Genomic DNA, 22,176 nt, shown 5'->3' on the forward strand with positions numbered 1-22,176 from the left:
ATGGATATCAAAATAAGATATTTCCTCATTTAGAAACTGTTTGATTTGGTTGATTCTGGAGGAAGTTAAGAATGAAGATGAAGCATGTGTTTGTGTCTTCTGTTCAGGTGCCAAAATTGCCAGCAGAGCTGGGCACAACCAGCGTATTTTTGTAGCAGAATTCCGACCAGATTCAGATACCCAGTTTGTTTCTGTGGGAGTAAAACATGTGAAGTTCTGGACACTGGCAGGAAGGGCCCTTCTTAGCAAAAAAGGGCTGCTGAGCACACTGGAAGACGCCCGGATGCAAACCATGCTCGCCGTGGCTTTTGGTGCAGTATGTCTCTTAACATGTTGCATGTGGTATCGTTTTGCCTACTTTAAACTGTGTTCCTTTAGAGAAGGCACATTAATGTTGTGGGTATGGCATTGTAATTGCTAATCATTACGTGTCCTGGTCTTGCGTACACTTGATCGCTCAAACATCTGATACTTCCAGAAATTAAGGAGTGGGAAAATTAATCAGGATTATGATGAGACATTCTTTGCATTGGGCCACTGATATTCTCCAAGGCCTGCATTAGTAGTCTCAAAATGAGTCTTCCTAGTGGTTCCTCATGCGTCTAAAAATTTGACAGAGTAAAAGAAAGTTAAATCAAGAAGCATAATTTTCACATCTTAAGGTCAGACTTGGGTTTAGGTTCCCTTTGCTGTCTCTAAGTCCCTGCTTACATATCTGTTGGAAGCGCCCTCAGCCAACTCAAGGCAAGAAAGGGAAAGACACAAAGGAGAGTGGGCGCACCATCCTGGTTTCAGTGCAACAGTGTGCAGACGCGCTCTCCCTCTCCCGCCGCCAGCCCTGCGGTCCTGGGTGCAGGACACATCTCCTCCCTTCAGAGTCCTGCCCCGCAAAGGCTGCTTACATCCTTTGGTGCAATAAAAAATGCAGCGGGATACCCTTATTTGTGGGTCTGTGTGAGAATGAAGTATTTGAAGAAAAAAATTGGAAGTTTAGTACCCTTAAGCTTTTGAGAAAAAGACCACTGAAAATGTTGGTGATAGTATGGCAAATTTCTTTTTTTTTTTTTTTTTTTTTTTTTTTTTTTGTCTTTTTCCTTTTTATCGGTACCAGGGATCGAACTCAGGACTGCCTGCTCGCAAGGCAGGTGCTTATGCCGCTGAGCTAAATCCCCAGCCCCCGTTAAGTTTCAACTGAACATTTTGAGTATTCATAATACGATACCAGTAGTTTGCTTTCAGAAGAAAATTCCACACATTCACTTATGTCTTTATTATGCTTCATTAATTTGCCTTGTAAATGAACTTTCTCCAGGTATAAAATTCCTGTGTAGTTAACTGCCCGTTCCCAATAAACTTGATGAGTAAAATATTAAAAAACAAATGCAGTCACTGAGAATGTTTTTATGTTTACAAATTTACATTGGTTTAAACTTTAAAAATTTATTTAGCTGATATGTAAAAACATAAAAATTGTACACATCTGTGGGGTACTGCATGTTTCTTATTTAAACATTTTGAGTCTACGCAAGGGACTATAAAGAAACAAGAGGCTCAGCACTCAGGAGGGCGAGGCAGGAAGATCACTGTGAGTTCAAGGCCAGCCTCAAGTATGTAGCCAGACCCTGTCTCAGAAACACAAAGAAAAAGAGAAGGGAAATATTGTTCTCTGTACCTGAAGCATTTACATTCTGATTGCAGATATCCATGAAGTATTGATACTTCCAGATCTGAGTTAGAGAGTTCTGAAAAACCCCTATGAATTTGATATAGATTGTAGTGCTACTTTCTGGGACAAAATTCTACCACTCCTAATAGAAAATGCTCCTCACTTCCTATTCCTATTCTCTCACTGTCACAGACTAGTGTGACCTTTAAATTTTTTATGGGCAGCCAGAGGGAAGCAATTCCAAAGGAACGGTCTAAACTAGAATCCAGTATTTTAGAACTGGAAAATTGTCCAGGGTTATTCCAGCTGCTGAGTGACAGCCCTGGAGAAGGAAAAGGCCCCAGACAGGGGCTGGTCTCCTGCCCTGAGAGGCCTCCCACCTCGCCCCGCATGCACTTGGTATCAAGCGGAGGTAGCATTACCCCGGCATAGACAATTGCATCTGTTTGAATTCTCTGAACTTTTGATGAGTTTGTCTCCCCCTTTCCCCACTCCTTTTCAGAATAACTTGACGTTTACAGGTACCATCAGTGGTGACGTGTGTGTGTGGAAGGATCACATACTGTGTAGAGTCGTGGCCAGAGCTCACAACGGGCCTGTGTTTGCCATGTACACCACCCTGCGAGACGGACTTATTGTGACTGGTGGCAAGGAAAGGCCGTGAGTTCTTTTTCTTTCTGTAGCCTGAGCGCTTACACCTCTGCCGGACCCAGGTTTGCAGTTAGGTGCTGCTGCCGTCTCTGAGCTCCACAGCCACTGTGGCCGGCCACGTTCCACACATGCTTTCCGTAGGGCCTGACGTTGCCTTCTCTGGATTCTTATTCCTGGTCTTAAATCACATCCATGTGTTTTAAACCTGGACTCCAGGAGGGGTGGTGCTGCTTCTGTCACGTGGCCAGGCCAGGCGATGGTCCTACAAACTAAGAGCGGATTTTCCTTGCGAGCCATGGTGATGCATGCCAGTCAGCTAGTGTGAGGCAGGAGGAGCTCAGGTTTAAGAGCAGCCTGGGCAAGTTAGGAAGACCTTGTCTCAAAAGTACATTTTAAAAAGCATGTCGCCCACAGGCAGTGTTTGTCCCTGATGCATGAGGCCATTGGTTCAATCCCCAGGAAGTAAAACTGATCTCCCTACTGTATGCCAGCGTCAGTACTTGGTGCGCAAAGGGGGCGTGTGGGAGTGTTTACCCCTGAAGCGGACTCTCCTGTGGACACTCGGAGCTGAGGGACACAGCACACAGTGGTGGGAGAAAGCCACGAGGGTGTCTCACAGACTTGTTTGCTTTCTGCTTGAGGCAAGCTTGTTACATAAACTGCTTCCTTTCTACAAGACCTCAAAATGTAAACATGATGGAGTAGTTCTAGTTCTCCCAACAGTAACCACACTCAGGTTACAGCACAGTCATCTGCATGTTGAAATGTGACATGTAAGTGACTAAAACTGTAAGGTAAATACAATTGTGTATTTCCTTTTTCTTTTTCTTTCTTTTTTTTTTTTTTTTTTGTGGGTATCAGGAATCAAACTTAGGACCTTGCAATGGCCAGGTAGGCACTGCATCACTGAGCTATATCCCCAGCCCTATGAAAGATAACTATTATAGTACACAAGCATGTTTCATCCTAAGACAAGCAAAATCATCTAACAAAATGAAGGACATCTTTGAGTTATCTGAAGAGAAAATGAATGAATGAATGAGGAAAACTAAAAACAAGCTGGTTGTGGTAGTGCACGCCTGTAATTCTAACACTCGGGAGGCTGAGGCAGGAGGACTGCCACTACACAGTTTAAAGCTGGCCTGACCTACATAGCAAGACCCTGTCTCAAAAAAAAAAAAAAGTGGGCTATAATTTCTGAATATTACTCCAACGTGTGTCCCACATCGCCATGTTTTGTACACTCAGTAACCCACTAACCTGTTTGCATAAGTTCCATAGGTAGAAAAAAAAAAGTTTTTCCTCAGTCCTGAGACTTGATCCCAGAACCTTCCTACTGAGCTCTATCTTTAGCCCCTTTTGAGACAAGGTCTCACTAAGTGCTCCCCAGCCAGGCTCAAATTTGCAGTCCTCCTGCTTCACCCTTCCAGAGTGCAGGGGTTATAGCTGTGTGCCATCACAGCCTTAAAAGTAATCCACAGCATAGCATCTGTAACCTTACCTCACTTTGCATGTTACTTTTCATGTTAAAAATTACTTTGTATCTTTCTTAAGTATTACAAGAGGATAATTTATGATAAAGGCTAATAAAAATATTCTCGTGTCAGAAAAAATACTTCACAAAATAAAATGTACAGAAACTGATTTTCCTTCTGAGATGCATTATATCCTGAAATTGCCACTGGATGTTTAAGATAAATTACAAGTATCAAGGCTTTTAAAATATTCTGCTTCGAACTCAGTACACTCAGGACACAGTAACTCAGAGTATTTGTAGTAGTAACAAACTCTTTTCCGGGTATGGCTTTTCATTAGGTCAAAGGAAGGAGGCGCAGTTAAACTGTGGGATCAGGAGCTGAGGCGATGCCGGGCCTTCAGGCTCGAGACGGGCCAAGTCACAGACTGTGTTCGCTCCGTGTGCAGAGGCAAAGTAAGACGATCCTGAGCCCATCCGGGCAGAAGCAGCTGGAAAAGTTTTTCTCTGATTCTGTCACCCTTGTAACTCACGAGCAGTGATAATACAGAATGACAGTTTGCTTGGCCATCACTCTGCAGTCTCCATAGGTGGGGCCAGTGCAATGCAGACCAAAAGCGTCCTCTGAACACTGTATCTAAACCCCCATGCTGTCGTCAGTCTGCTAACTCGGCTGTGGTGGTCCACAAGCTGAAAACCCTTGCCTGTTAATGCATGTGATTAGAGCAGCTGTCTTCATTTAACATTATATATGTCATAAAAATTGAGTCTGTATGCTCTCATGTATTTATAAATCATACAGTCATATTAGTTAAGCTTTATATATTTTCACTAAACATGAGTTGTAGTTCTTACATCCCAATGCATTTATGCACTTTTAAAAATTTAAGGTCATATTGACAAATCCAGGCACAGTCCCATAGAGAAGAGTTCTGTGTTTCACATGAACTCTGCCATGCAGCCCAGACCAGCGCTGTGTCCCTGCAGTCACAGAAAACGATGCATGCATGAAGTTTGTGTTGAGAGCTTATGACTAAATCAGCTCAAAACACAGGATGGCTGCATGGCAGCAAAGGTACTGGTCCCACTTGTGTTTCAGGGCAAGATACTAGTTGGGACAAGGAACGCTGAAATAATTGAAGTTGGAGAGAAAAATGCAGCGTGTAACGTCCTGGTTAGTGGCCACGTGGACGGCCCAATCTGGGGACTGGCAGCACACCCTTCCAGGGAGCTTTTCCTCTCCGCTGCAGAAGACGGCACAGTGAGGCTGTGGGATGTCGCTGGGAAAGTAGGTACAGTTTCTAAAGGAATCAGTCTCAAAAAAGCGGGCTTTTAAATTGCTGCACCTAGAGAGCTTGTAACTGAGGGTGGGGAGACTGGCTGAGTTTGTAAGAACTACCCAAGTGTAGTTCTCTGTGGTGGTTTTGCTTCTTACGCAGATGTTAAACAAAGTGAACCTGGGCCATGCTGCTCGGACTGTGTGCTACAGCCCTGAAGGAGACATGGTGGCTATTGGAATGAAAAATGGAGAATTTATGATTTTACTTGTGAGCTCACTCAAAATATGGGGAAAGAAGAGAGACAGACGATGCGCAATCCATGACATCAGGTTAGTCAACGAAGAGTAAAATTTCTAATTTCAAATAGAATAAAGGACCCAGCTTACATTTGGAAACCACCTCTACCCATAGCTTCAAAAATGTTCTGACAGCCTACAGCATTTTGCATCACTAAGTGTATACCGCAGTATGGCTGTTTGTATGCTTATTTAATTTTACTTGCTAAATCATGACTCTACGTGGGTACTAGCTGCAGGGTTTTATAAGTACTGGGTAATGTTTGTAAGTATCACACTAGACATGCAGTAAATTCCCTTTATCAAGAAATATCTCCACTAATACAAAAGTTCACTTACCTGCCCTTTAGAACTTGGAAAATCAAAAGTTACAGCTCCATGTAACATACCTTCTCTTTACCCAATTAAACTTCATGCTTTTCCTTTGCTGCCTGGTATGAGCTTTTGGAGTCTCATTTCTGGTTATTCTCTCAAACCAGTATGCACTGAAAGAACATTTACTGTGTCCCAGGGTCTGAATTAACCTTGCCATGAACTTTTCTTTCTCAGTGCTTTAATACTAATACTTAATATTTTATCAGTAAAGAGATTATTGAATCCAAAAAATGAGTACAATATTTTTATAAAGGAAACCTCTTCAGAACCTCACCATCTTAATAGTGTGACAGTGGCTTTCTGTAGCCCCTGCCTGTCTCTAAAATATCCAGACTTGTGGGACATTTTCAAAGACTTGATTTTGTTCCTAAAGTACCTCATTAAAGCATATTCAAACACTGCCAGGGTCTAGTGCTGCCCCTGTGACCTGTATGCAAACAGTATTTCACTGTCTTCCAAGCTTCCAATTCAACTCTAATTACCTGACCTGCATTCTTTGCTATCCAGTTTTTCAGATCAAAGAACCAAGATTAACATATTTTTTACATTTTGTTGCATATTCAGATTTAGCCCAGATTCCCGGTACCTGGCAGTGGGTTCTAATGAGAACTCGGTGGATTTTTATGACCTAATGCTGGGACCCACCCTTAACAGAATCAGCTACTGCAAAGACATCCCCAGCTTTGTCATTCAGATGGACTTCTCCGCAGATAGCAGGTATCTCCAGGTACAGCACCAGCAGTCGCTCCTCTTTTACAAGGGTTCTTCCTGCTTGAACATTTTGTGAGTGCATTTAGGCCCCTCAGCTCCTCCACTCCCAGTTCCACAGCTTCAACTTTTGCCTTTACTGTTCAGTTTATGCATTAATTCTGTAATACCTCATGGGGGAGAGGGGTTGTATTTATTGGGGATTGAACCCTGGGCCTTCACACATCCCACCCCTTTTGAGGGTCTCAAGTTGCTCAGGCTGGGCTTAAACACCAACCCTCCTACTCCTATTCTCTTAAATTTTAACACAAAATAATGCAAAGTATGTTATAAATACATATATACAGTACAGTAAAAAAGTGTTTATATACAGCAAATTAAGGTTCATCACCTCTGGGACCTAGTTTTTGGCTTGGGTGTAAATTTCTCAGCACGGCTCCCTGAATTCCTCACCTTGTACATCAGCTCTTGGACTTTACCCATGTGACCCAGGCATCTGCTGCTCTAATCTGTATATCTTTCCACGTCCTCCCCACTGAATCCATGCCTGCCTGCCTTGTTTGTAGGGTTTTGCAAGCTTTACGTTAAACATGTAATCATGTAGCTGTCCTAGCTATCTGCTAGGATTCTGAAAACCCTGTGGACTGCGCCTTTACCTAACACAATTCTTGTCCTGTTCTGCTATGATCAAAGGTCTCCAGTGGCTGCTATAAGCGGCATGTTTATGAAGTACCTTCTGGAAAACATCTTCTGGATCATGCAGCCATTGACAGAATTACCTGGGCTTCATGGACTAGGTAAATGCTGATACTTAGAAGGAAAGAGTTACAGTCAGGCATGTTGGAAAAACCCATTTCTAAAGTTAGAGGCATTCTCTAGGGAATAGGAAGAGTTCGTGTTTTATTAACTATGCCTTGAATTGTTAGGATGAGAACTATGTATGTTCACAGTCAGGGCTCCTTTTGATTAAACGTATTTCTGTCCCTTATCAGATTTAAAGGAATGCTTACCTCAAAGTTGTTAGAAGTGAATTTTATAAATTTGTTCAAATTTGCAGACATGTGCCTGTGATGTCCACTGTTTAGACACTGGAAAATGTCATTAAATTCCTTTTTTCTTTGTCTTTTTGAGACAAGGTCTCTCTATGCAGTTCAGGCTGGCCTTGAGCTCACTTTGTACCCCAGCCTGGTCTTGAACTTGCAATGATTCTCTTCTCTCAGCCTCCCGAGTGCTGGAATTACAGCTGTATGCCACCATGCTCGGCATTAAATTTCTATTAAGTACTCCAGTCATCTTTTGTCAGATACTGAATTATAATCTTAATCTTAATTATAACCTTAATCTTAATAAACCTTTCAAATTATAAAATTTCTAAAAGCTGAGAGGGAATGAACAGCTAGATGAAATGCAGGCTGTGACATGATTGGGGAGAGACTGGCGAGTCCATCTGGTAAGCCTGCCAGTGTTTGCTGTGGTGGTGGATGTGTTTTGTCTTCAGTATTTTAGGGGACGAAGTCATGGGAATCTGGTCCAGACACGCTGAGAAAGCCGACGTCACCTGTGCCTGTGTATCTCATTCAGGCATCAGCCTTGTCACAGGAGATGACTTTGGCATGGTTAAACTATTTGACTTTCCATGTCCAGAAAAATTTGTAAGTTTGTATTATTTTGTATTTCACAATCATATTACTCCTTATGTAGAGGCCCAAAGATTAAGTTTCTGATATTTAACATTTTATCCTGATTTGAAAAATACTGTACTTTTAAATTAGTATTTAAAAATTTTTAATTTTAATAAGAACTACTAGAAACAAATCCCTCTCTCCAGCAATGCTATTTATGGAAAACTAATCAAGTTCTGGTGAACTTTTTACAAAATCATTCATCAGACTTTAAATACTTTTCCTCAAAGAAAAATTTTCAAAGATCAAGAGACACTTGACTGCCCAAAAAAGCTGGTGTGTTAAATGCAGATAATCTCTGCCCGTGCAGTCGCAGCTCCGCCCTCTCCACAGTTCCTCACAGAAACCTCTGCATTTGAGTGCATCAGATACTGAGCTTTCTTACTGCTTTTTTTTTTTTAGGCAAAGCATAAGCGGTTCTTTGGTCACTCAGCCCACGTGACAAACATCCGGTTTACAAGTGGTGACCGACATGTTATTAGTGCTGGAGGTGACGACTGCAGGTCAGTAATGTCCTGGCCCCAGAAAAGTAGACCTTTACTAGTTAAAGAGCCCTGATCCAACACTTCCTGTATCCCGGTTCCTGCACACACTCACATCATCATCAGGTGACATGGCCACATGGCTCCTCGGAGTCATGTGTGCACATACAGGATAAAAGGACTTATTAACAAGGAAAAATTTTACACCTATGATTTTGAACCCTCAACTTAAAAAACATTAAACTGTTTTACAAATCTAAAATGTTATCAACTGCCTTTTTTATTGCAGTTTATTTGTCTGGAAATGTGTGCATATGCCTCACTAAAAGATACAAATACTCAGAAGGCTACATAAACTAAGAGCATCGAGAGACCAGAATTAAAGAGAGAAAAAACCCAAAACCAAACTCTGCGTGGACAAGTGGTGCTAACTGAAGATGGTAACAGGGAGAAGTGCACAGGATGACCAAAACAGACTGCTGAGTTCAAAATGTTTGCTATATGCGTTAACTATCCATAACCCACACACTGCCAGAGAACCATGTTTCAGGAAGACTGAATGCGTAGAGCAGACCCCCTTTACTCAGTGTATGTGCGACTTTGCAGACCTGCTGGGGAGAATGGAGGTTCGGCACTGCTCCAAAACTCTCCCAAAGTTAGAGAGCTGGGGCGGAACTCAGAATGTGTGAAGCCCTGGGATCCCACCCAGCACTACCAAAAATAAAAGTTTTTTAAAAGCCCCAATTTGCAAAACTTAGCAACACTGTTTCTTTTAGCACTTTTATTATTAAGGTTCACCAGCCAATGAAACAATCTTTTCCTTGCATTTCTATTAGGAAAGAAAGAACTACCATCACCCTAAAGGATCATGTTTCAAAACACATTTTCCATAGGAAACAGCTTCCCTAGAAACTTTCTTAGGCATCTAAAAAGTTCTTTTCATAAGGACACTTCCTTCCCTTACAGTCTGAGTTCACAAACAGACCCAAGGTCAGTGACATGAGTGACTGCACATGTTCATTTCTGGGCAGTCAACCTTTTGATGTTTAGAACCCATGTCTGTTACTGAAACTGTGAACATGACTGTAGCCTCACCAATGGGAAAGTAATATGGCGAATTACCATTTGCACTTGCAAAGGTTTTTTTTTTTTTTTAAGAGAAAAATGACATGTAAAGATGCAGTCTAATGTGTACACATTTACCATAAACCAGTGGTGGTGAACCCACGGCACACAGGCTACCACAGGCTGTTGATATCATTGAATGCTCTAAAAGGTTCACCATCACTGCAAATGCGTTAAACTCATAAATTATATCACACAATTTAGTAATCCTTGGGATAACATTTTTATAACTTTTTTTCTGTGGAGAAAGTCTGTTTAGGTGTGTGCCACTCCGTAGGCTGATTTCCAAAATGAATGAACCCAGGTTCATTTTGAAATATCTGTCAAACAATTTGTTTTTAGTGGACTGGGGCTAGATTCTTAATCCTTTTCACTAAATGCTGCCAAAGATCTGTATTCATCATTCAGGAATTTGCTCTTTAGCCTGTATGTAATTTCTTGAAGGCTGAAAATTATGTAGATTGATGTTTAAAAATATATTTTTCTATGTGTGAAGCAGCTGGAAGATGCTTTCCTGGTACTATCAATTTTTACTGTGTTACTCTTTGTAGCATAATGTACCCGCTTGAGCCTGGAATGCCCCGTTTGGTTTGACACCACACATCACAGCTCCACAGTCTGTATGGCCAACACTTTGGGATGCCATGAACAGACAAAAACTAAATCAGTATCACAGCCTAACCAGTGACTGAACTGCATCAGTTTAAAGCTGAACAGCTGTGCCAGGACTGATTAAAAAGTCAAGAAGCTTGAAACTTAAAACTATACCATTGTTATTCACCTCAAAGGATTCTGCTAAATTAAGCTGTGTTTTAGAATACAGTAATATTAAATTTCTATTCAGCATATTTTATAAAGTGGTAGGCAGTGAATTAAAGGATTCATGGACATTTTCTCATGAAAAAAAGTCAAAATTCCAGCCTATTGTTTTAAATTTTCCCTTTGGGCCAACTTTACCAACTCTTGGCTACAGAGAAATTTCAAGTTTCACTATACTTCAGGTATAGTATATAGCATAAAGCTGGTTCCCCTGCATTTTTATCCTTCACAGTGGTCAACTCATGTCCACTTTTACCTCCGCTGTGGTCAGTTTCCTGACTGAAGATCACGCTGCTCCAGTTATCTGATGACCGTCTGGTTGTGTTATCCATCGACTGAGGTGAAGAGACATGACAGACCACACAAAATCTGCCACATCCATATCTACTTTAACCTTAAAAAAATTATTTTTGTGTGGAATAATCTCTGGAATTGACCCGTCTCCTGCTGGGCATCCCAAGCCCTGCTGATTCTGTGTGGATAAACACATGCTCACACACACCAGGCACTCTGCTGGTCCTCACTTCATTGTTGCTCGTCCCCTTCCTTTGTGACCCTTTACAGTGGTCTGCTTAGACCATTTTACTCAGCAAGTGTTTTTAGGGTCAGCATTAAGCTGGCCATAAACCTCAGTAACTGAAGATGAACTCTTCTTTCCAGCCAGTGTCAAAATAGTGCATCAGACTCAGATTTTTGGCATGTGAAAAAAAGTGAGCTAAACCACTAAGCCTTTGTTCCCTACTCCCTATGTGGTCTTTATAGTTGTGTTCCCACAGTCACAATATAAACCAGTTATAAATAATGATACTTAAAAATCTCCAGAAATTTAGACAATTTAAAACCAGTTTCTTCTGCACAGATGCAAAACTTCAACCCTGGGATGAATAAATGCCTTAAATTCAGTGGAGTACACGCAGAAGGAAACAAGACTGTCATCTCACTGAAGCCTAGTGTAACACGGTAGCGTTATGCCCTATGTGCTCTTTTTCTTCTTCTGCTGTTTCAGGTGTTTATTTTGGGATCGGCACAGCCAAGCGCAAATTATCAAAAGGTTGAGAGACTGAATCTTGAATGGAAAGACAATAACCACAATAGAAGGCTGGCTTTACAATCGTAAACATGGACTTTCAGATTAGGGTTTATTATCCATCCTTTGGGTGTATAACTAAACAAGGAAATGAATTTTCTGTTACAATTAATTTGGTCCTGAAAAATGTTCGAGTCTTTATTATCCCTTTTGTATTACTCTTTACTAACCACCTTTTAACCTTTGATTTTTAAATACTTAGTATATATATAGTCTTTGAAATCTGTTATTTAAGTCTACAGCATTTCACACTTCTTGCCTTAACACTTTTAAAAACACACAAAACTACGTAATACAGTAGGCCAAGTTTTGTTCTATTCTGCAGTTTACCAATTCTGATCTGTAATTATATAGTTCTGCCATTTAAAATATACTAAAATCTAGTTTTAACTTTCCAAAAATTATCTTCAGTAGTAGCTAAGTATATTTTCTGTGGAGTTATTTCTGAGAATGTTATTTTTCAGAATGTGGGAATATATATGTATATTTATAATCTTGTAAATTTAAAGTCTGTTTTCTGATATCTTATGTATATACTTGTAAAAAATTTTGTATAATTTTGTGATAATGTAGTTCTCCCCAAATTTAAAAAGTGTATGTTAACAGTGAATGAAAGCATTTTGAGGAATTGTTCATATTTTTCCACTTATCACCGCACGCCACCTAGCTCCCTTCACAGAAGGCACAGAACTGAAAGACAATTTTACCCAAGTGGCACTCAAATTGAAATGCCTGTGACATGCTTTTCAAACTAAGTTCATTTAAAATTTTAAAAGCACAATCTGAATAACTATTTAAAACCCCTCAATATTTTCAGTCGTTGCCGTTTTCATGGTAGATCTGGGAGAAGTGAGAGCAGCATCAACCGTGGCAGTGACTCTGCCCCGCTCAGCAGTGCAGCCCTGGACCGCGCTCCATGCACAGGGACAGCACTGCCTCCCTGCGGATGCTGACACAGCGGGCACAGACAGCCTGGAGGCAGCCATTCCTTTCAACCCTTCTCATACCAAAAACAAAATAACAAAAGAAAACACCCCAAGTTAAACCGCTTAATAATAAACTTACAAACTTGAAAAATTAGACACTTCAGATAGGCAATAAAGTTCATATTATGAAAGCAATGTATTCCAAGTTTCAAAGATTTGACAAGTTCTGTAGATTATCTTTCATCAGTAGGAAGAACCTTTCAAACTGCATGATCTTCTGCCAGGTAGGACTGGGGATCATTCACTGAATAAACAAAACCAAAATTTTTTTAAATTAACTGTTTTGCATTCATATGTACCACATATACCTCAGCTAAGAGGTACTTTTACACAACAAATACTGTTCATCAGATTACAGTATTAAAACCAGATTTTATAAAAACTCAAATACGTAGAAAGCAGTTATAATCTAATCCAGTTTATGGGTCGTTCTAAAATATTCTAAGGCTTCCTTTAGTTTACCAATGCTAATGACTAAAACTTGATCTGATGTAAGCAGCACACACACATTCCAGCTGGACTTAGTGTACGTCTGCACAGCAAGATTAGACGTTACAAAGAAATGAGATGATTACTTTTAAAAAATGTAAAATGTAATCACTGGATAAAATTAAACAGCAGAGGAAAATGTGCTAGGGCTGACTTCCCCCAAATTGGTGTGCTCACACACTTACAAGCTTCTACATTATAGCAAAGTATCTGAAAATTACCAGACTTAATTGTCCTCTTTACCTGGTCTGAGGTCGGATCCACTTCAAGGCGTGTCTCGGTGGCACAGTGATGGTGGGATGATAAAATGTGCAGTCTGGTCTCGTACACTGAGTGTTGAATCTACAGTGCTGAACAGAAACGCAGACTGTCAGTGACACTCCTCAGAGGAGCACAACATCCGCCTCACTACTACTGAAGCTTAGGAAATGGATTTCCTGAAGACACAAAATCTTTAAGAATCACAGCAAGTAAAACTTCAAAAGCAAACTGAGCATACAGTACACACTTCTCACCCCTCACTCTTCTGAGTACCCTGGCGTCCCAGACACAGCGGGGGAAATGACCTCTCTTTGGAGTGGGGAGCACAGATGCACACTAAACAAGCACTCTACCAACTCAGCAACACCCTACCCAAAAACCCTTTCATATACAACAGTCTTCAGGCTGCTTTTTTCAAAGATCAACCTGGATAGCCAAGCAGTTGGAGAGACAACAATCTTTTGCACAAAAAAATGTGTTTAAGTGGTACTACTGAGTTTCACCTCAGTATTAGCATGAGGTTTAAAAAAAAAAACACCCACACACTCAGCAACAGAAAAGATTATAGTGCTGTGCCCCGCAAGAGCTTAGCAAATTAATATAAGTGTTTCAGCTCACTTAGCCTAAGGGCCAGGCAGACCTCTGCAACAGTAAGGAACAACTTACAGATTCTAAAGACCGTGAAGTTTACTCTGACCACAGAACAAAGGCGGAAAAAGTAAAGACATGCGAGGCATTCAATGTCTTAGTGAGCTTCCGGACCCGAGACCGAGCAGCTACCACTTAACTGACACTTGGGAGAATAAATATTCTTACTTTTGGATGATAGAAAGGACATTCCATTTTCTTACAAGCTGGGAAGTAACGGCAGAGCTGACTGGTAGAAGGAGATGCCGTTGTTGTAACTGCTGACAAAAAGAATGAACACTGGTCAAATCTGCAGGTTTGTAGGTCCAGAAATGGAACCCAGAGGCCCTCTGGCACTGAGCTCATGTCTCCAGCTCTCATTTTATTTTGACACATTAGTCTCAAAGTTGTGATTCTCTTACATCAGCCTTCCCAATAGCTGGTACTACAAATGTTCACCACACTCAGATAAAATAACTTTTAATGTTGTCTACTGATGCTGTTACAGAAGTGACAGTCATTTAAATTAGAGCTTCATGTTTTATGTATGCTTTAGTGGTATGGAGTACAACACAATGGGCATAGCTGCTCTTCAGCCAATGGTAAGACTCGCCAGCATGGAGGCACACACCTGTCATGTGAGAGGCGGAGGCAGGAGGATCACTATGAGTTCAAGGCCAGCCTGGGCTACACAATGAGCACAAGACTAGCCTGCACTACATGACTCAACCCTGCCCCAAAAAAGCACTAAATGAACGAATGGATGAACACAATACTGATAACATTAATTGATCCAGTTTTTATTTCTAAAAACCTATTCTTTCATTCCATTTACAGGTAGAAAATGCCCTTTTCTATTTTTTCACCCAAATGCAGTAGTGCACAAAAATCACTAACCTGGTTTTGGAGGCAGCACTGGAATTCTTCTATTGATGTGAGTGAAGGGACAATCAGGTTTAGTACACTTTGCATCGTATTTACAATTTGGATGAACAAACAAACATTTTTCAGCAAATTTACAATTGGGGAAGGCTCTATAAAACAAAAGCATAGGTAAGTCATAGTCATAGTTAAAGCAGTATTAGTTTTTTTGTAGTCTTTTTAAACTCTTGTTTTGAAAAAATGGGAAAGTGACAGAAAAACACAAAATAGTAATTTTTAAATGAAGCCAAACAACACATAGGATGGAACTATTTCAAAGTCTTAAGTTACACAAAGAGGCTTCCATTTGAAGCCAAACCATTAATAAAAGGCAGGTGCTTTTTGGTGATGAGAGCTACGCTCTTCATCAAGTAAGATCTGTATCTTACGAAGTATATTCGATACAGTACACACATCCTACGCACAAAGCACTGTGCTCTAAGATTCATCCGTTTGGTCTCCTCATGTATATAATGGTATTATTCCAACACCAAAACTTCTTTGAAGTAATTAGAACATGAGATGTTGCATCTGGTAAAGCTCTAATAATTAAACCAGCCAGCTAGTAAGAAAAACATTGACCCAAGTGTAAAGTGCTTTCTTCCCAGTCCTTCGACATAATTGGGGTGTCTGTGAACAAAACACACACTAACTGTACCTATCTCCTCAAATGTAGAGTCCTCACAAGAGGCTAAGTACCAAGAGCACCCTCCTGCACACACACACACACGCACACACACACGGCTGCTCCAGGGAGAGCTCCAACAGTGAGTGTCACTGCCTGTAGTTATGAAACTCAACCACAATAAATAAATAAAATGGCCTGTGAGACACAGAAAACCTGAACACCAGCCTCAGTCTGAAGTCACTCACTTGCAAGGTGAAACGGGATGGTGGTATGCGCACTCGTCTCCGTTTTTACACGCAGGCCAGTACTTGCAGCGCTCCAAAAGCTTCTCTGGCTTCTGTGCCACATTCAGTTCACTCATCTCCACTACAAAGGGAAAGGAATTAAAAGTGATTCACTCGTTACCACCAATACATGAGCCCTTGAACAAATTTCCCTCAAACTCCAGCCTTAAATGCTAACATTCCTTTTTATTTAAAGTCCTACAAAAAGAAAAAATGAGCCCAAGTATAGTGGTAACTGTGAGGAGAGACCTATAAATTACCAGAACAGGGACTACAATTCTCATTCTGAAAAGGAAAGTAACTGCACCAAGGGCTTAAGTTTTCATCAGAAACTCTAATTCTTAAATATCATTTCAGCACTAAATACAAAAACAGAAGAAGGATGTCAAGTAGGGAGCAAATAAAACTCCATGTTAAGTAAAAACACAAAACAAGGGGCCAAGGAAATATGAGCTAATTTTCATTCCAGCAGATTATGAGTGCTCAAATAAAGTGTTCCTAATTCCTGAGGTGTATCAGTAAAGCCAGATGCTAACCTCACAGAAATGTCCAAAAAGAAAACCCTTCTGCCTGAAATGGGTCACAAACAACACTTGCTCCAACGGCTGGGGACTTAGCTCAGTGACCAAAGTGCCTGCCTGGCAAGCGCAAGGTCGTGAGTTCAATCTCTGCTACAAAAAAAAAAAAAAAAAAAAAAAACCAAACACTTGCTCCAGGGAGGGGGAGGGTTATCTGCAGAGAAGTCACCCGGGGAGGGGAAGAGGACCCGTGAAAGCTGCCCCTCCACTAGGTCGGGGCCAATCACAGGCTGTGCTTCTAGAAGCCTGGGCCGTGGAGCCTGTGCTGCAGATGATCTCCCATTTCAGTAAACCAAAAGCTACCTTTTCATGTGGCATCGAAGGTTTAAATGCTGACAGCTACATCAGAGACACTGAATACAAGTCAAAGTCTACCGTTGAAGGTCATAACCAGCGGCCTGAGAAGCCGTACTCAGAAAGGAGCATCTGGGATTATATACTACAGGTCTGTGTTTAGAAAAGTTAGTTCCACTTCACTACGAGGCGGCACACAACCCCCATCTGCCTCTGCCCAGGAGCAAGCTCAGCTACAGCACTTCAGGCAAGGGCTGCCTAGCATCTCTAAGCTTCAGTTTCCTCATCTGTAGAAAGAGAAAATAATGTCTTCTTTAGATGCAAGACCTCAACTACATATCTAGTATCATTTAAAGTAAGTTGCTTTTTTTTTTTTTTTTTTTTTGTGTCTTTTTCCTTTTTATCGGTACCAGAGATCGAACTCACGACTGCCTGCTTGCAAGGCAGGCGCTTATGCCGCTGAGCTAAATCCCCAGCCCCCAAGTTGCTTATTTTTGCTCTAGTATATAGAGGAATACTTAAGTTCCAAAGAAAACATACACAGTAGACGAAGACATTAGCTTTTAATTTTTTTTTTTTTTTTTTGTCATCCTGCAAAGAAAATATTATCTTGCCTCCCTCCTAGACAACAGACAACAGACACTGGGCTATGGCATCCACACAGACACAGGACAAACGCAAGATCAAAGCAGCAAGGAGTGACTCGCTGGAAAATGGGCGGAAGCAGCTAAACCTCGAAGGACAGCATTTGACTACTTTACAAAGAAACCTAGTCTTTCCGATGGACGTGCACACAAAGGTCAAGCCTCTCGTTTTCCTCACCTGACATTTACTTCACAAGCTATTAAAATGTCCAGTTAGGAGGCAAGTTCACTTTTAACTGGAAACCATAAAAGCAGTGCCACCATGTGACAGTGGCCAGGGCTGCAGGCCGCATCCTGAAACAAAGCACAAACTGCCAACCTGGAAGCAAGTTCCCCGCGTGGAGCACGGAGCCAGGGACAGAGGCCAGATGCTGCCTGCTCTGAGGTCCCCTTTCCCCACCACGCACGGCAACCGCACAGTGCAAAGCCGCAGAGAGCCCCGGGAAGGGAGCCCCATGTCGCCACAGTGGCCACGGCACCTGCACAGGACCTGTGACTGCCAGGTTGTTTGCAGGGTCACCAGCACCCACCCAGCAACAAAGCCTAACCCAGACAGTCACATTTACATGAAATCAGATCCTCAAGGACCAAAGCATTAGGCTCTAAAACTGAAAATCAAGAGTGGCTCAAAACACTAGAATTTTCACGTATTTTAGAAAACATACAAGGTCAAGAAACCTGACTGGTGCAGTTATTACTGATTTCCACTTTCTCTTCCTGTCAGTTTCCAGCTCCCTTCACAAAAGATCGCGCTGTCACAGGTTCACAGGAGGGCAAGCACAGTACCCTCTCTCGCAATCTCCCAAAAAATCTATTCAATTTTTTAAGTGACTGAACAAACTATTCAGTTCTCTCCCAAAAGGATTTGTTGAGAAAAATTTCAAAGTCAATCCCTGTTTTTTCTTTGAATCTGTTCATTTTTAAGATTTTGTGATTGCTGCTACAGTGGTTTACACCTGTAATCCCTACCGTATGGAGGCTGAGGCAAGGGGACCTCAAGTTCATACCTGGTCAACTGAAGACGACCAAGTCTCCAAATAAAAAATAATCAATCTACAGATGGTGACGCACAGCTGGAATCCAGCACACAGAAAGGCTAAGTCAAACGGATTCTAAATTCAAGTCTTGCCTGGGCAATTTAGTAACTTGGCACAATCCTGTCTCCAGATTAAAAAAAAGAAAGAGAGTAAAGAAAGGCTGAGATGTAGTTCGAAAGAAGGCCCTAGGTTCAGAATGCCTGGCACCAAAAATTAACCAACTAAATTAAAAAACAGGAAGGGGTTAAGGGGTTTAGGTCAGCATCACAAGTGCCTGGCCTACCAAGTGTGGGTTGTGAGTTCAATGTCCAGTATTAAAAAGAAACAGGAAGGGTTGGGGACATAACTCAGTGGCACTGTGCTCACCTGGTCACTGAGCTCAAGCCCTAGTGGGACTGCTAAAACCAAAATCTCACCTTTAAGCAGCAGCATTTCTACAAATTCTGTATCACAAATGAAAAGGGTCAGCAGGACTGCAGCTGGCACTGGTGTCCACAGGACAAGAGATGGTGGTGAACTCTCTGCCTAAAAGCTGTCTGAACAGCATGGTAGTAAGTATTACTCTTCAATATGAAGTCTTTTCTACACTTCCAACAAGTACCATGGCAGATTAGGTGAAAAATTCCTCTCAAAGAAATTTTGGAAAGAATATCAAAATACAAATTTATTTTTCTCTAGTTAATTATTATATTACTGCTGGTACAAGGGAGAATGACAGCAGTTTCCAAAGAGGGAAAAAACAGAAGTAACCAAGACATCAAGAATGATGGCTCATCTTTCAACGAGCATAATCAAGAAGTATTTTCGTGGCCTCGGCTGAACTGCAGAACGTCAGCTCTGGATTAACAGCCGACCTACGAAACACGCACAGAGAAACAGACTGAAATTTGGCGGTTTTGATTCAAAGAAGAAAAAGGGCCACTACTGAATACAAATATATGCAAGACCACCAATCAATACTCATTCAAGATAAAGAAGTCAAAGATTCCCTTCACAGAGTCTGAGCTCTCAACACACCGTAGGAAAAGCTACCATCTGGGTCACCAAGCTGCCTCTGCATCAACTGCAGCTGCTGTGGGTGGAGGAGACCTCTGAGTCCCTTGTTTGAGGCTGCAGTTTGGTTTACAGGTTTCACTCCTTCAAAGCACATGTCCTCCTCTTGATCTGACATGTATCCTGGGGGGCTGGGGACACCATCCAGCGTCACTATAAACTTGGGACTTGCAGGTTTATCTGGTTGTACAAGATCTCTGCCAGACAGATAAAAAATACCATAGAATTAGGGAAGCAAACACAAAATGCTGAGACTCCTACAGTGCTCTCAAGCAGAACTAGTCTCCCTTACTTTGCGTCTCATTCAGTTAAACAAAAACAAAAACAAAAACAAAACAAAACAAAAGACTTGGAGGGACCTCCAGGTACCACACTGTGGATGGAGCCACTGCGGCATCAGCACCAGTGACCTTCCAGCCTATATTAAGGACAACCTCCCCTCAACCCTGCTCCACTGTCCATTTCATGCTCATTCGGTCAACATGGAACCAGCTAAAAACCTGGCTCAGATACTCAGAACACAATGGCCAGAAGGTCTGTGTTCACAGATTTTTTTTATCTGTCTGTTCCTTTAAGGAACATGGAGTCCATTTTTTAAGGGAAAAATGACCCAAACCCAATTTAATTCCCATTAAAAGACTAATTGTGGCCACCTGGTTTTTAAAATTTCATTTTATGTGGCTGAGGCAGAAGGACCACTGTGAGTTCAAGGCCAGCCTGAACTGCATAGTGAGACCCTGTCTCAAAAAAAAAAAATTCATTTTAAGAATGCACATTTTGGGGGCTGGGGATTTAGCTCAGCGGCATAAGCGCCTGCCTTGCAAGCAGGCAGTCGTGAGTTCGATCCCTGGTACCGATAAAAAGGAAAAAGACCAAAAAAAAGAATGTGCATTTTGCACTAGGGATAGCCCAGCGGCATGAGCACCTCCCTAACAAGCATGAGGTCATGAGTTCAATCCCTAATACCAAAAAAAAAAAACCAGTCTTACTAATGGAGTTAAGTAATACACTGAGTTTTTATTTGTAGATTAATACACTTTGGAACAAGTAGAATGAACTAGAATTTTAAAAACTGAATTTGGCTATTTATGATCTCGCTGCTCAACAAAAAAGGTTCTATTGAGTGCTGAGGCAGGGAAAAGGGAACTGGGAGCTAACAGCCAGCCTGCACTATCTAAGCACACAAATTAGCTACACAAGAAAAAGAAACCATCTACCGTGTCTGCATAAGGTGTCCTGAAAGTACCCGAAGGGTATCTGCAGTCTTCATCCCCGACTCTTGGTTTGGTGCCACTACTATTTCCTCAGACAGCTTTGGCTTCTTCAGAATAAATGATCTTGTGTCTGCATGGACCATGGATTCCATGTCATAGTAATCTGAGCCAAAAAAATTGGCCATAAATGTTTGCTTTTGAATAAATCTTTTATTCCCAACATCATACATGTGATACGAATGTCAATCTTTTATATATTCATACTTATTTTTTAAAAATCGTAACTGACTCTATTTGGGAAAAGGGCTGCAATGCTATTCCAAACACCACTGGAAGAACTCAGGTGGAACTCTCCTCATAGCGTGCATCACAAGTAATTCAACGAACACTCCTGGCCTGAGGTAGAGAGAGAAAGGCTCTCCTGGGAGGCTGCTGGCGGGATATTAACAATACGCACTACAGACATAGAGAATTTAAGAATCTTAAGGTTTTCTAAAATTCTGATTCACAGATTACTGAACTGTTTTTCTAAAATCTGTTGTTTAGTTTGCACAGTACCATGTACAGAAAACACATGTTTGAAGAAAAATTCATATGGCACAGTTTCCACCTGCTTGCAGAGGACTACACTGAAGAAAAGGTTGAGGGGAATGAGTGTAACACCACACAGCTCACTCATCTGCACACGGCTGGCCTGGCAACATGCCTCCAACTGACCAGTGCCAAGGAGCTCCTTTCAAAGCTAGCAGGTAATCAGGACAAAATTCACAGGACATCCACCCATTGACTAAAATCAAAGAGTAACAGTGTGATAGTTACACAAGAAGGAAAAAGAAAAGCAGCTGAACAGCTGCAGAACCTGACCCTCAAGGGGATCAACACAGCCGGCAAAGCAAAACACAGCTTCTGCGGCTGAGGAAGCTGGCCGAGGAGGGGAGTGGGAAGTGGGCCCCAGAGGCGGCAGCGGGAGGCGACCCGGAGAGGGGACGAGGGGACGGAGAGCAGCAGGCACCGCAGGCACGCGGCAAGGCAGGGCTTCTCCGGGAGGGGTCTGGGAAGCAGGAGAGACCTGGCATGGCTGGAAGAGTGTGTGGGGAGCCGGGTGGCGAGTGGCAGGGAAAACTGAGAATATGCTCAAGGACCTCATCTCGGCATTTTCAGTTTTGGTCTAAGTCTAAGTAGTAAGAAATCAAACGAGGCTCCTAAGCGAGGAAGTGATACAGTCACACTGGTTTTCTAAAAAACGACGCCAAGAACTTGCAGTGGTGCACAGCCATCACACCACTATCTGGGAAGCTGAGGCATAAGGGTCACAAATCTGAGACCAGCCCAGGCAACTAGCAGACCCTGTCTCAAAAGGAAAATGCAAACCTGAGCTGAAAGTGGCTGGGGATGCACTCAGCACACCCAGAGTTCAATCTCCACTCTCAAAGGAGGAAAACACCTCGCAATGGCCGGGCAGGACGGACGGTAAGAGGAGACAGGCAGAGGGCAGGAGTTGCTGAGACATAAAGC

General features: G+C 41.9%; 2 protein-coding genes across 22 annotated transcripts in view; one reads left to right on the forward strand and one right to left on the reverse strand.

Moving 5' to 3' along the window:
* The window catches only part of Eml5 (EMAP like 5), a 205,438-nt gene extending 196,080 nt beyond the window's left edge, over nt 1-9,358 (forward strand). For 5 of the 13 annotated variants that reach the window (XM_063240926.1, XM_063240923.1, XM_063240920.1 and 2 more), the window contains 9 exons: nt 108-316; nt 2,169-2,326; nt 4,133-4,247; nt 4,891-5,079; nt 5,231-5,400; nt 6,307-6,469; nt 7,144-7,247; nt 7,949-8,102; nt 8,535-8,876. In XM_063240926.1, the coding sequence (XP_063096996.1) occupies nt 108-316; nt 2,169-2,326; nt 4,133-4,247; nt 4,891-5,079; nt 5,231-5,400; nt 6,307-6,469; nt 7,144-7,247; nt 7,949-8,102; nt 8,535-8,690 (1,418 nt within the window). In that variant the 3' untranslated portion in view covers nt 8,691-8,876. Of the gene's footprint in view, nt 1-107; nt 317-2,168; nt 4,555-4,890; nt 5,084-5,230; nt 5,401-6,306; nt 6,470-7,143; nt 7,828-7,948; nt 8,103-8,534; nt 8,877-8,903 lie in introns of those variants that run through there. The other 8 variants (XM_063240921.1, XM_063240925.1, XM_063240928.1 and 5 more) reach the window with 7 other exon arrangements.
* A 2,304-nt stretch (nt 9,359-11,662) lies between these two features.
* Nucleotides 11,663-22,176, reverse strand: part of Zc3h14 (zinc finger CCCH-type containing 14) — a 48,031-nt gene continuing 37,517 nt past the window's right edge. For 3 of the 9 annotated variants that reach the window (XM_063240932.1, XM_005004861.4, XM_063240934.1), the window contains 7 exons: nt 20,665-20,824; nt 19,412-19,644; nt 15,803-15,923; nt 14,906-15,042; nt 14,198-14,289; nt 13,364-13,470; nt 11,663-12,875 (listed from right to left, as the gene is read on the reverse strand). In XM_063240932.1, the coding sequence (XP_063097002.1) occupies nt 12,869-12,875; nt 13,364-13,470; nt 14,198-14,289; nt 14,906-15,042; nt 15,803-15,923; nt 19,412-19,644; nt 20,665-20,824 (857 nt within the window). In that variant the 3' untranslated portion in view covers nt 11,663-12,868. The remainder of the gene's footprint in view (nt 12,876-13,363; nt 13,471-14,197; nt 14,290-14,905; nt 15,043-15,802; nt 15,924-19,411; nt 19,645-20,664; nt 20,825-22,176) is intronic. The other 6 variants (XM_063240933.1, XM_003472341.5, XM_063240936.1 and 3 more) reach the window with 3 other exon arrangements.

This window comes from Cavia porcellus, unplaced genomic scaffold, assembly GCF_034190915.1.
Source record: "Cavia porcellus strain 051 isolate PalLab524CR breed Dunkin Hartley unplaced genomic scaffold, mCavPor4.1 scaffold_31, whole genome shotgun sequence".
Taxonomy (NCBI): Eukaryota; Metazoa; Chordata; class Mammalia; order Rodentia; family Caviidae; genus Cavia; species Cavia porcellus.